The 12,855-nt window shown below is 42.8% G+C and overlaps 1 protein-coding gene and 1 long non-coding RNA gene across 16 annotated transcripts in view; one reads left to right on the top strand and one right to left on the bottom strand.

Moving 5' to 3' along the window:
- The window catches only part of NEDD4L (NEDD4 like E3 ubiquitin protein ligase), a 338,822-nt gene that overhangs the window by 184,848 nt on the left and 141,119 nt on the right, over positions 1–12,855 (top strand). For 13 of the 15 annotated variants that reach the window (XM_038525922.1, XM_038525918.1, XM_038525914.1 and 10 more), the window contains 3 exons: positions 3,376–3,457; positions 6,138–6,176; positions 8,575–8,628. In XM_038525922.1, the coding sequence (XP_038381850.1) occupies positions 3,376–3,457; positions 6,138–6,176; positions 8,575–8,628 (175 nt within the window). Of the gene's footprint in view, positions 1–3,375; positions 3,458–6,137; positions 6,177–8,574; positions 8,629–9,350; positions 9,406–12,855 lie in introns of all 15 variants that reach the window. The other 2 variants (XM_038525913.1, XM_038525912.1) reach the window with 1 other exon arrangement.
- LOC119870720 lies at positions 11,682–12,534 on the bottom strand. The gene is made up of 2 exons (XR_005353440.1): positions 12,203–12,534; positions 11,682–12,081 (listed from the first exon to the last, which is right to left on the bottom strand). It is a non-coding gene; the product is annotated as an uncharacterized LOC119870720 (long non-coding RNA).

Raw genomic sequence — 12,855 nt, 5'->3', positions numbered from 1 at the left:
TGGTCAGCCGGGAGCGTGTTGTGGCAAGGCTGGGTCGCACGCGCTGGGAGAGCTGGGTTCTGGAGCAAACAGCTGGTGTCCCCTCCCACCTCCCCTGCTTACTCTTCCACCTTGGGCAGGCTGCTTGATGTCTCACAGTTTCTCATGAAAAACGTGCCAGCTTCATAAGTTGCCCTGAGGATCCAGGGGGATCCCGCACAAAGCTCGCGTGTGCCAGCACAGATTGGGTGCTTGATGGCAGTGGGTGCTGGCCTTGTGGTGGTGAGGACGGTAGTGGTGGTACTGGTGGCACTTAGGCTCAGGGTCGAGCTAGTAGTGATTGTTCCTGCGGCTCTGGCATCTTCCTCCTCATTTTCTGATGCTTAATGCCCTGGCCCACATCTCAGCTGCATCTCAGCTTCGTGCTCTAGCGTTCTCCTTGCTGGAATAGGGAAACTGCCATCATCCTCACTCAGCTGAGCAAAGTAGGGCAATTCATACATGCCCTGTGGTGGCCTTTGTTGTTTTAATCATCTTTGGCTTTTGTTTTTCATTCCTTTCCCCAGCTCCCTGGCACTTGTGTCTGCTCCTAGCAGAGTCCTTGGAATGTGGTTGGTGATGCGAATGGTGCTGTTCCATAAGAAAGGAAATGCCGAGAACCATTGTGGGTGACTGTCCCGCACCTCCTCACCCACCACCCACCACCCTTGAACTTACCCCCTGCTGTCTTGCCAGCAGCCAGCTCATCCTGTGCCTTACACTCCCTCTCCATATACTTACGTCTCACCATCCTTATATCAGTTTGCACGCTTTTGGATCTCTCTCCCTGCTGCGTTCTCTTCCAGGGAGTTTCCTGGTTGATCTTTCATGCCGACACCCTATACCTGCCTCTACCTGGATGAGCGCCCGTGACATGCTTAGACATGCCTTGCTGTCCCAGCTGGGAGACCTTGGCCCCCTCAGAGACCCCACTGTCAAGTCCCTACTGCTTGTGTCACTTACTGTGGATTCTTCAGGGGATTCAAACCAAAGCAAATAAATGATTAGTAGAAGGATATGGGTATCCTATTAAAGCTACCACTTCAGGCTTTATTGCAGTTATATGATGGCAGCAGCCATGATAGCCAAGGGCCATGAAAACAAGAGATGGCAGTCAGCAGAGTTTGTGGTGTCTCTGTAATACGGGATTGTGGGTGTGAGTGTGTGCATCTCTCTCCATGGCATGCTCAGAGCCTGTTTTTGAGATAACAGGGATAATCAGACCTTGAGCTTTTTTTAGCAATAGCTTGGTGGCTGGAAATAGAAAATTAGTTTCTATAGCTAAAAAATACCCTTTTCTACCTGGAACTACCTGGAACAGTGGTTCTCACCGTGTGGTCCCTGAATCAAGAGCATCAGCATCACCAGGACTTTATTAGAAATACAAATTCTAGGATCCACCCCCCCCTTACTAGATCTTGGGAAGGGGTGGTGTCTTTGGGTTTGGGGCCCAACAATCTGTGTTTCAATTACCCCCTCCCCCAAGTAGTTCTGATAGGCTAAAGTCTAAGAGCCTCTGACCTTAGAAATAGACTTGTGATTTATCACCCAGACCATAGTTCTAATTCAGAAGGTGTTCTTAGGAGTCTTTAGGCCTAGATTAAGTAATAGCTCTTATTCACTTTTATTCTGAGGCTGAGAATGTCCAGATAAGGAGAAGCAGGTACATTGGTTTCAATATTCTTTAATCAAATAATACTTAGAGTTTATGGATAAGAGGCAAAGGATTGACTAATACCTTCTTTAAGCCAGAATGTTAAAAATATGTACTGATAATAGAGTATAACCAAGCAAATTCTGTTGCTGTTTTGTGTGTTTTTTTTTTTTTTTTAAGATGTTGTAGCTTCCATTAAGATGCATCTTATGGGTAATAAATACTGTATATACCAACAATGTTTTTCACTGACTTTTGATTTCTGTTTTGGATATTGACTCCTGTTACTATCAGACTTTCTTTCTTTCTTCAAAGGATTTCACGGCATATTTATTGAAGTATTTATAAAAATCAATCCAAAGCATTTTATGATGCTCCGTGTAATCTTTGGAAATATCCTAAAAGTTGCAAAATAAGGTTAATAGTCATGGCATAGCCAATAAAGGATAATTTTCAAATTGGATAGAAATAAATTATTAGAAATAAATTATTAGTTATGGGTCATTAGATGAGTGAAAATTTGGGAGTAGATTGCATGTGAGCCCTATCTACAATGTTCAGGATTTCCAGTGTGAAACAGAAGAACCTGGGTTTTAGACCCTTGAAGAGTGATAGTTTAACTAGTATCCCAGGTTTAGTAAGACTAGGACATATGAGTGGACTTAGACTCTTAGTAGAAAGTCTACCATCAGTGGTCCTTTTAATATGCTTCTTGCTAAAAGTGATCAGTTAATCGGGACCTTACTGAAATCTGTAACACTGGGCAAATCTCTCTTGATTTCCTGGTCTTTAGTTTTTTGGATTTTGAGTTGTTTTCATCTGTAAAAAGGTAGGTGTTGGTTTAGATGAACAATGCCTGTTTTACCTTCATTAAAGGAACAATAATTTTTACCGGTATAGTAGAAATCAGAATATAAGTAAGATGCACACTAAATATTTTGGCCAGATTTTGCTAGCCAGCTAAAATTTTTTTGTGCCTTTTAGTAATCTTTCTTGTAATCTTTTTAGAATCTGTGTTTAGGAAAAGAAATATGGCAGATTAGTTCCTTTGAATTAATAGTTAAGATGATTTTTAAAGTTAACATAGGGGTGCCTGGGTGGCTCAGTCTGTTAGGCATCTGATTCTTGATTTTGGCTCAGGTGATGATCTCAGGGTTATGAGATCAAGCCCCACATTGGGCTTGAGAAAGAGCCCCCTCTTTCTCTCTACCCCTTACCCCTAAAAGTAAAGTCAGTGTATGTTTCATATGCCTCATGATATTTTTATGCTTTTGTTTGTTTTAAAGATTTATTTGAGGGGGGTAGGCAGTGTGAGCAGGGGGTGGGGCAGAGGGAGAGGGAGACAAGCAGATTCTCTACTGAGCAGGGAGCCTGATGGGACTTGATCCTAGGACCCCAAGATCATGACCTCAGCCAAATGAAGAGTTGGATGCTTAATAGACTGGGCCACCCAAGTGCCCCTCTTTTTTTTAAGATTTATTTATTAGAGAGTTTTGCTTTTAAATACGTATCACTGGCTCTGGTTGATAGAAACTTTCCTTGTATATTTACTTAATAGACATGTTGAAAATGTTAGTGCTTAGTTTGTGAAATTTACATAAACTGGGTCATTAAGTGGCATTTTCATTTGGGTTTTATCTACTTTTTTTGTATTTTTTAAATGAAAAGTATAATCTCACTAAATATGAAATATTTTCTTACAGTGATCCGTATGTGAAACTTTCATTGTACGTAGCAGATGAGAATAGAGAACTCGCTTTGGTACAGACAAAAACCATTAAAAAGGTAGGTGCCCATCCTTAATTAAACTTCATCTAAATAATAATTTAATCCAATTAAGTACTTTGGCTCTGTAGAAGTTTATATTTTAAGTTTGGCAGTATTTTTATTTTAAGCATCAGTATTATTAATATTATTTAAATTTGTTTTTAGTATCTCCCAGTATTAAATCTGTAAATTTAACATAGACCACGCTTTTCAGGATTAACCCAAGATATCCATCCTGGCTTTTAGTTAAATGACTGTTAAAAGCAGTATTTTTAAAATAAGTATTATTACAAGTAGCAATTTTTTTCCTTGCAAAGAATACAGTAAGACAAGGGTTTGTTCTTTTTTTTTTTTTCTTTTTTTTTTTTTGACAAGGGTTTGTTCTTGTTGGCTTGTTATCTTTCATGAAGACTTTTAAAATAATTTAAAATACATTTAATGAAATGGAGTGGCTTGTGAGATTGGTAGACACAAAAGGAATGGTTTCCCTTGAAGCAAATATTACTAAAAGAAGCAAAATGTTTGCTTAGTTACTAAACATGTGTATCTGTTTTCTAAATCTTAATTACATGATTTCATTAAAGATGTTTCCATAATTCTATTTTAATTCATCTACCACCATGTTTCCCTGTATGTGTCTGTATGTGTGTATGTGTGTAAATCTTAAGTATTTACTCCATATTTGGGGCATTTATTGAAGATGGAATTTCTTTTTTAATCCAAAGAACTGTTCTTATCTGTGCTTGAGTATTATTTATCAGACAGTGCTATTTTCCCCATCACCTTTGGGGAGCAGATAGTCTAATACTCAGTGTGGTGACCGTACCTTGGAGAACATGAGGGCTTTAAAAAAATGCTCACTCCCTGCCATTGTGCAGACACCTGGGCCCCTTGCCCAGGTCATTCTAAGTAAGGAGCAGCCTTTGTGGCTCGTCCTCCACCTGGCCTCGCGAGTGGCGTTAAAAATCTGTTGTGCAAACAGGAGCCGGTGTTGTGATCAGTGGGGAGGACTCCGGAGCAGCTCGGAGCCCATTGTTCGCGGTGTCAGGCGCTGTCCCTGCTTCTGCGGGCGGCGGGGCGGGGCGGGGCGGGGGCGCGCCCTGCAGCGCAGGCGGGAGGTGCGGGGCGCGGGGGCCGCGGGGCGCGGGGGGCGCGGGCCGGACGGAGCGGGGCTGGGGGGCCGCCGGGCCGCCCCTCGTCGCCGGAGCCTCCCCCTCCCGGTTAGTATTGCTGCGCTGAGCTGCGCGCTCCGTTTGCTGCTTTGCTGCTTTGCTTTGGGAGCTGCTGTCCCCCTGCCCCGGGAGCTGGTCCCCTACCTGCCAGGTGCCCCTTGCATTTCTGGGCGGCCCGGGTCGGGGCTGCATCGCCCCCCAGGCCAGGTCCTGCCTACCTGCCCGGCTGGGCTGCCCGCCTGGCACCTCTCCCTCCCCTCCTCCCTCCCTCTCTCCCTCCCTCTCTCTCTGTCTCTCATTGCATCTCTGTCTCTCATTGCATCTCTGTCTCTCATTGCATCTGTCTCATTGTATCTCTCTCTCTCTCTCTCTCTCTCTCTCTCTCTCTCTCTCTCATTGTATCCCCAGCTCCATTCACAGCTTTAAAAAAAAGTGTGAAACCCCGTCCATTCGGATCGGATTCCCTCCTGAGCTGTGGGTGGGCAAAGTGCTGATTTTTTTTAAAAATACCAGTTCATGGTTGTGTGAATTGCGTGTGCGTGGTGGTGGTTGTTACGGTGCATTTGTGTCCTATCTCTGCTTCCTCGTGCTGGTGTGTTAAAGGGGATAGATTGATAAAGGCAAATCTCGTTCAGACTAAACAATACCTGTAGCCCTGGGTGAGGTGGTGGGTTTTTTTCTTTTTAGTCTGCACATTTGGTTTTTGAGGGACGTGTTAAGGGTCTTAACGCCTGTCCAAATGCACAAACATGCCTATATGTATTCTTGCACAGTGTCTGTTTCATCTTAGTTTGAAAGGATGCTTGGCAGCCCCTCTTTTGTCCATCTTGAGGACAAAAGTATCCTTTCCATGTTCTTGTGAGATAGAGTGCTTGATGGATATGGAGATGGATGGATAGACAGGAATAGAAGGAGGAGGATAGAAGAAAATGAAGGTGAAGATTTTGAACATTGGTTATTTTGGAGGATAATCCACTTTTGATCTGAAGCTGGCAGGGTTTTTTTTTTTTTTTCCATGTACTATAATCTGACCATCAATATTTTTCTTGATAAAATATTCTTCAGATTTCAGTATTTATGTAAATAGTGAATACTTTTGCCTTTCTGCCAGCTGCTTCCTTGCTCTCCAAAACAGATTTGTGGTAGGTTGAGAGAAGTGAACAAAGTTCATTTCCTTCTTGATGAAATAATCATGGGAATGTGAATTTCTTGAAGAAAATCTTTACATTTTTTCATGATGATGGCTCTTTGTAGGTCCCTGACATTATTCCTTTTGGTGGATAGCATGCAATTTATGGTTTCTTCTCTATGAATTCCCTGTTTCATTAATACACCCCTTCCCATGTAATTTGATTTACAGAACAGTCTCAATTGACTAAACGCTTTTCATTGTCATTTTGAATATCTCTTAGCACTTATTTGTAGTCACAAAAAAAAGTTCAAGCAAATCTGTGGACTGTATTGTACTAGTAACTGTTCATGTTTCAATGACTGTAAAAGATATTACAAGATAATTTCTCTTCCAGACGCTGAACCCAAAGTGGAATGAAGAATTTTATTTTAGAGTAAGTTTTTCATTTTTTTGTAATAATTGTTGTTGATAACTAGATTGATAACACAATAGATTCATATTGAGTGGAAGCTGTTCAATTTTTATGTGAAATTCTTTTTGAAAAATGACTGGGTAGCCACCTTTACGTGTCCTAAATTTTCAAAGAATGACTAGTAATAGCAAAATACAGACTTGTTTCACTTGAAGATATTTTAGAGACATAGAGTTACCCAAGTATCGTGTTTTAGCTTTTCTACTTAAATTTTCTTTAAAAATAAGGTAAAATATAATCAAAACAATCTTTCTATGAGACCTGGGTTATGAATGATTTTAGAGATAAAGCAACAGAGACAACGTGATTAAAAAGAAACCTAAAAATAACCAGTCATGTTCTAGTCACAGAGAGTTTTGTGATTCAGTTATGTGGTGTGCATGTATTTAGGTAAAATTTCCCCAACCTTGTATATTTAACACCTAGAAGTGCTATATATAGAAATGATAATTTTCTGAATTAATGGAGATTACTTTTCAAGAAGTTTTTGTGGTGGTTGCTGTATTTTTTGTACTAAAATTTTTGAAAACAGTAAACTTCTCAGCTTTTGATTGGCAAGGAAGGAGGGCTTTATCCTCTTCTAAATGAATATATTTTGCCTGCATAGCTGTGATATTAAAAACTTCTTTACCTCTAGAAATGTTCCAGAAGAGATCTTCAGATGAGTGTAGTTTCCTAAAGAAGATTAATACCGTTGGACCCTCACAATTGGTCCTGATTTCTTCCTTTCAATCACAATAGTATTTTACGTGCTCCGAACTTCAGTCACTATATACGACATCTGTTTTCTATTCTGTTCAGAGCTGAAATATGGCATCGATATTGCAATACTTGGTGGATCCTATGTGTAGCCTCTACCAGATGCATTTTAAATTACTTCGTGAAGGACCGAAAAGCTAAAGGGTGCAGAGAGATGTTATTGGCCCTTTGTGAAGTCTCAAATACAGGTTTCTACTTGTAAAGCTCCAAATTACTTAGTCTCCTTTCAGTTTAACACCTGGGTCACATTCATGTAAATTTTAGTACATCTAAGACTTAGTCACTCACCTTGGCTCTAAAAGTTTGTAAAAAGCTCTATTTTCTCCAGCTTTAAAAAAAAGAATGGGGGGCTTTGTTTTATTCTTCCCACAAATCTCTATTGAGTGCCTACTGTGTGCCGCTCCTGCCAGAGCCTCTGTGGATGGGTGCATTGGTCAGCCCAACATTCACAGAGCTTCCAGATGGATGCATTGGTCAGCCCAACGTTGGCAGAGCTTCCAGACGGATTTAAATCCCCTGTCCATCTGCTTGCTCTATCACTACGCTGAGGGCAGGCCAAGGGGCAAGAAACCCAGGACTTGCTCCGTGATGTACTGTCAAACTTTGTTTTGTTCTACTTTCCGTGGTGAAGCAGCCCAGACTTAGTAGCAGTAGGCCTGAGTCCCATTTCTGGCTCTACCACGTACAGCTTCCATGACCCTGGAGCTCCGCCTAAAGATAGGCAATCACTCAGGAGAGAGGAGTCCTCTCTTGATAGGGGTGTTTCAGGACTTATATGCAATGATGTAAATCAGAAAGCCTACTACCATGTATCCCATGTGTTTGGTACTTAATAAATGATAATTGAGCCTGAATGATGATTCTTGCCATTTTGGTGAGGTGTTAGTAAAGAGATAGAAAGAAGCAAAAAGACACTGACCTCACGGTTGCTGGAAGTAGAGATATCTTTTATTTCTTTGTTCTAATTTCAAAGTGCGGGCTCTGGAGACCAGCAGGTGAGACCTGGTTGGGGGGTCTCGGTTGCCCCGCATTGTACCCCTGGGCTCCAGTCCAGGGGCAGGTTCCTTCACCCTCATCGTCTCAATTCCTCATTTGCAAAATTGGAGGGACAGTTACACACCATAGGTTGCTGTCAGGATTAAATGAGGTCATGTGTTTTGATATTTAATAAGGAGGTAGTGCTCCCAAATCAGCATGCAATAGTAAATAGGTCCTTTTACTATTTTCTTCCTTTTTGTCACTGCTATTCTCATTGTCACTATGGGCCTAAGAGATTTCCTCAGGCATAGACCTTTGTGAAGATGTCACCTTGGTCTCGTGCCTTGTAGGGGAGATTTAGAAACTCTCTAAAACTATTTAAAATTTTCTCTTTGTAGCCAAAAGCGTTTTCTTCTTCTGATGTGCCTAAATATCAGGCATCGGATAATCTAGAAATCTATAATATAAAATGGTTTATAGACACAGGCTTTCCAGGAGAGTAGGTTAATTATTTAGATTACAAAATGATCTGGGTGCATTATAAAGCATTTCATTCTATGTCTTTTATCCTTTGCATCATTTCTGCCCATTTTTGAAAATACGGTTTTTGTCCCCTTTATAGGTAAACCCATCTAATCACAGACTCCTGTTTGAAGTATTTGATGAAAACAGATTGGTAAGTGGGTCCTAGTTCTTGATTTTTGATTTCATTTTTTTAAAAACTGAATTTGAAAGCTTCATCTTCTGGACCTCTGCTATCTGTGTTGTACTTCTGGCAGTACATATGCCTCCCCATCCCCCCCAAAGACTCTTTGTCCTATTACTATTTCATGATTCTAACAAATACTATTTTATGGCTAGGACAGAAAATTTATTTGTATATGTGTATGTTTTCATCAGAGTCAATATTAGTGAAGATCACATTAGTGATACATCAAACCGTATGCCTGAGCTCTTATGTTGGGAATACGCAACGGTAGGCAAACCTGTAAAGAGGCCATTACTCATGTAAACAAACCTTAAATATAAGTCAGACTACACTACCCAGTCAGTAGTGAATCTGTGGTGATTCTCTTTGGGAAAACCAAAATCTAATTAACAGCATATAGAAAAAAGTGAATCTATATTTAGCAGGCAAAATTAAGCTGTATTTTAAAAGTGGTACTTTCTCAAGGGAAATTCATGGAAAGTACCTTTAAAGAAGGAAAGGTATGCCTGAGTCAGAAAACTCATACAAACATTTTATATATACGTTGATACGTAAGATGTGGACATGTTACGTAGCTAGCTATCTGTATAATATATATACGTAAGATTTCATTTTAAAAATGGAATTTTAGCATCAAATCTAGCTTAAAGCATTTTGGCAGAATCAACTAACTAGAGTGTATTCATCAGGTACCCACAAACCAAGTGTTCCAGCTATGAATGTGAATCCGTTATTACATTCTGGGTAAGCCTTTTAGGAACTCTAAGAAGTGGAATCATAACTCCCTGTAGTCTGTTGTTAGTTGGACCCAGATTTACTTTCCATGAAACTTGTGTATATTTCTTGGTTAAAAGATGTGTTCTTATTAGAATAGAGTCGGGGCGGAGGGCAAACCATAAAATAGACTCTTGATTATAGAGAACAGACTGAAGGTTATGGAGGGGGAGGTAGGTGGCAGATGGGCTAGATGGGTGGTGGAGATTTTAAGGAGGGTACCTGTTGTGATGAGCACCGGGTGCTGTATATAAGTGATGAATCACTAAATTCTAAACCTGAAACTAAGATTACCCTCTATGTTAACTAACTAGAATTTAAATAAAATCTTGAAACAAACAAGTGTTCTAGTGAACCCTTCTTGCTGCTGATTTCAGCTAAAACTCTTCCTAAATTTTTGATAGATTAAAAACTTAATATTTTAGGAGGAGCCTTAGAATACAACTCCTGTAACTCCCCATCCTTGCATATAGACAAGTGAGGTCTAGAGCCTTTGCATAATTTAAACACATCAGCCGGTGGTAGCACCCTGGTATAATCTGCTGTTCTCCTGAGTCCTCAGGCCAGTGGAACTCGGGAATGTAGTTAATCTCCTGTGTTTGGTGTCACTCTCCAAATTGGAAAGCCAACAGGTTCTGGCCTACTGTATTGATGCCTTGTCTATTAAAAAACACGGGATCTTGGTGGCTTCATGTTGAACTCAACGTTTTGTATCTTGGGTGACCATTAGTAGTACCAAATAACTAGATCACTTTTGCTGTGTATGTGAAGTTATTTTCTTGTTAAATTGAATGAGAGATTCTGATGAGGGTGCAGTTCTTAGCACTCCATCTCTTATCTAGCAAATACCCAATCAGGCAGTGTTGAGTATAGAAGCCAGTCCCTGAAGACATAGATACATCCACAGACTAGTGTACCGAGCATAACACCACTTCTCTGAGGTGAAGAAAGGGTCACATTTGAGGGAAAATTGCCTCTTGTCAGATGTGTTCTCATTCATTATTTAGTTTTATTTTTCCTAAGAGAAATTTGCTGTAAATATTTGTTTCCCATTTCTATTACTAAGACAATGACTACTGTTGAGGTGACCTTACCATGGAACCTAAACTAGACTTCCAAACCCAAGAAGGCCTTTGAATGCAGAGCTCTAAGAAATCATGTGTGAATACACACTTGATCTGAAAAATTGTGTTTTATGATACTAATACCTATGTTTGCCCCCAGGCTATTTACAGTGGGTCTTTTTGGTTGGGGTTTGTGGTTGGTTGTGTTTTGTGCGCTTTTTTTTTTTTTTTTTAACTCTGCACCGAATGCTAGTGGTGATATTTGTTTCATTGGCTCTTAATCCAGCTAAATCAATACATGACTGTAGTGGTACTTGTCAGTTTGAGCATTTCAACAGACTAGCTTCCATTCTCCCATGGAGAGCAGTTTTGGCATTTAAAGCACATGCTTTTGGAAAACAGGTTTGCACGTATGTAAACACAGGGTTAATCCTCCACACCCTCAATTCTAGAGCTGTTGACAAAGTCATGCTTTGTGGATTTTAAAATAAACTTTTTGTCACTCTTTACAGCTTAGTGTTTCCCCCCTCCCATTTTTTTTTTTTTTTTTACTCCCTCCTAAATAAGCTTCTTTGTTAAATAACTGATGTTTCTGGATCATGGAAAATAGAAAGCTTGAAACACACAGAATATATCCAAGTCGACAACAAATCTGATGACAGTTTTTGGAACGCTGGACCTTTATTTATTACTTGGGTCCTTTTTGGCCCTTCAGAGAAATGGTAAGATTCCATGCTCGTGATAATATTGCTGACTTCTCACTGGAAAGCTGTCAGCTCTGGGCAGCCTTGTTTCTGTATGGTATTTAAGTTAACTCACTACAAAAACCACATTCACACCCTTCCTCAGTTTTCCTTCCTTTTTGGGTCGGAATGGAGAAGGGTGGGGGGGGTGTATTTTTTTTTCCCCCCTGTCTGGCATATAGGAGAGAATGTTTTCTCCAGCTGGGCTCCTTTTTTCTCCTGCTTCCATGTCTGACAATCCTATTATGAGTGAGATCGCCACATACACGCGCGTGCACACACACACACACACACACAACCTTATTAAATGAAAAATCTAGTAGTGGGCAGACAGCGAACTGACAGTGTTGTAAGCTGGGCCTCCCTCCCCTTAGCTATTTTGCTACTTGTAGATCATGGTCTAATTATTTAGCATTAAAGGGACACTCATTCTGTGGGGTGTGTAATCATATTTATAGTACCTTTTATTAGTTTGCATTCCATCGTGGTAGTGTGGTGATATCATAAATAACAGAGAAACAATATCCGATGCTTGTGGAAGGGTTTTCTTGCAGCCAGGGCCTTTTTTTCCTCGTGGTCGTCGGGTGTGCCGGGGGGAGCCGGGGGAAACGCGCCGTGCGCTCCTGGGTCCAGGGCCGCGTCCCCGGGCTTGGTTGGAGAGCCCGAGCGCCCTGCCTCGTTCGGAAAGGCCCGTCCGGTGGATTCGACGCGGTTTTAGATTTATAGCAGCAGGGCTTGGACTGCGTTTGCTGCCTTCGTCAGCTGTGAGAGCTGCCTGCTGGGGCCACTCCTGTCTGATGGAAAAGCAGCAGCTGGGAAGGTGCTGTTTCAGGCTCTTGCTGTTTTAAAAAAAAAAAAAAAAAAAAGTGAGAGCGAGAGGGAGAGGGGGGAAAAGTCTGCAGAGCCCACAAGCTGGCATTGGAGGGGGAGCCCGCGGTCATGTGGCCCCGGCCATCCTACCCTCTGCCCCAGGGCGGATGAGGGCTTCTTGCTCTTATCCAATCATGCCTGGAATGCCGCTCGCCACTTGGGTTATTTCTGCTATCTGTCGCGCTCGGGGCCGCAGTGCTCACGGTTTGGCAGATGGGACGCTTTTTCTTGGAGTTTGCGTCTTCGGTTTTTGACTTCTGGCAGCGCCGGGCCCCCGCTTGCCACTCGCCCGCCGCCTCCCCGCCCCCCCGGGCACCATGGCCCATCGGCTTCGGTTTCATTTTGGCTCCGGCCGCAGCAACACGGCCCCCGAGTCCGAGATCCCGGACCGCGAGGGGGAAGAGGACCTGGCCGCGGCCTTCCACACGCTGCCGCGGCGCAGCGGCCCGCACGGCCTGGCGGCCCCGGGCGCGGGGCGCGGCCTGCACGAGGCGGTGGGCGCGCTCAAGCGCAGCACGTCCATGTTCATCCCGCAGCTGCTCGGCCCGCTCGACGCGCGCCCCACGCGCAGCTCGTCCGTGCGCATCTCGCTGCAGCGCAAGGCGGCCGACGGGGCCCCCGAGGCCCGGGACGCGGCCCCGCAGCCCGCCGAGCCCCCGCAGCCCGCCGAGCCCCCGCAGCCCGAGCCCGAGCCCGAGGCCGAGCCCCAGCCCCAGCCCCAGCCCCCCGGCAGCGCCCGCGGC

Source organism: Canis lupus, chromosome 1 (genome assembly GCF_011100685.1).
Source record: "Canis lupus familiaris isolate Mischka breed German Shepherd chromosome 1, alternate assembly UU_Cfam_GSD_1.0, whole genome shotgun sequence".
In the NCBI taxonomy this organism is placed as follows: Eukaryota; Metazoa; Chordata; class Mammalia; order Carnivora; family Canidae; genus Canis; species Canis lupus.
This window is presented reverse-complemented; position numbering and strand designations above follow the sequence as displayed.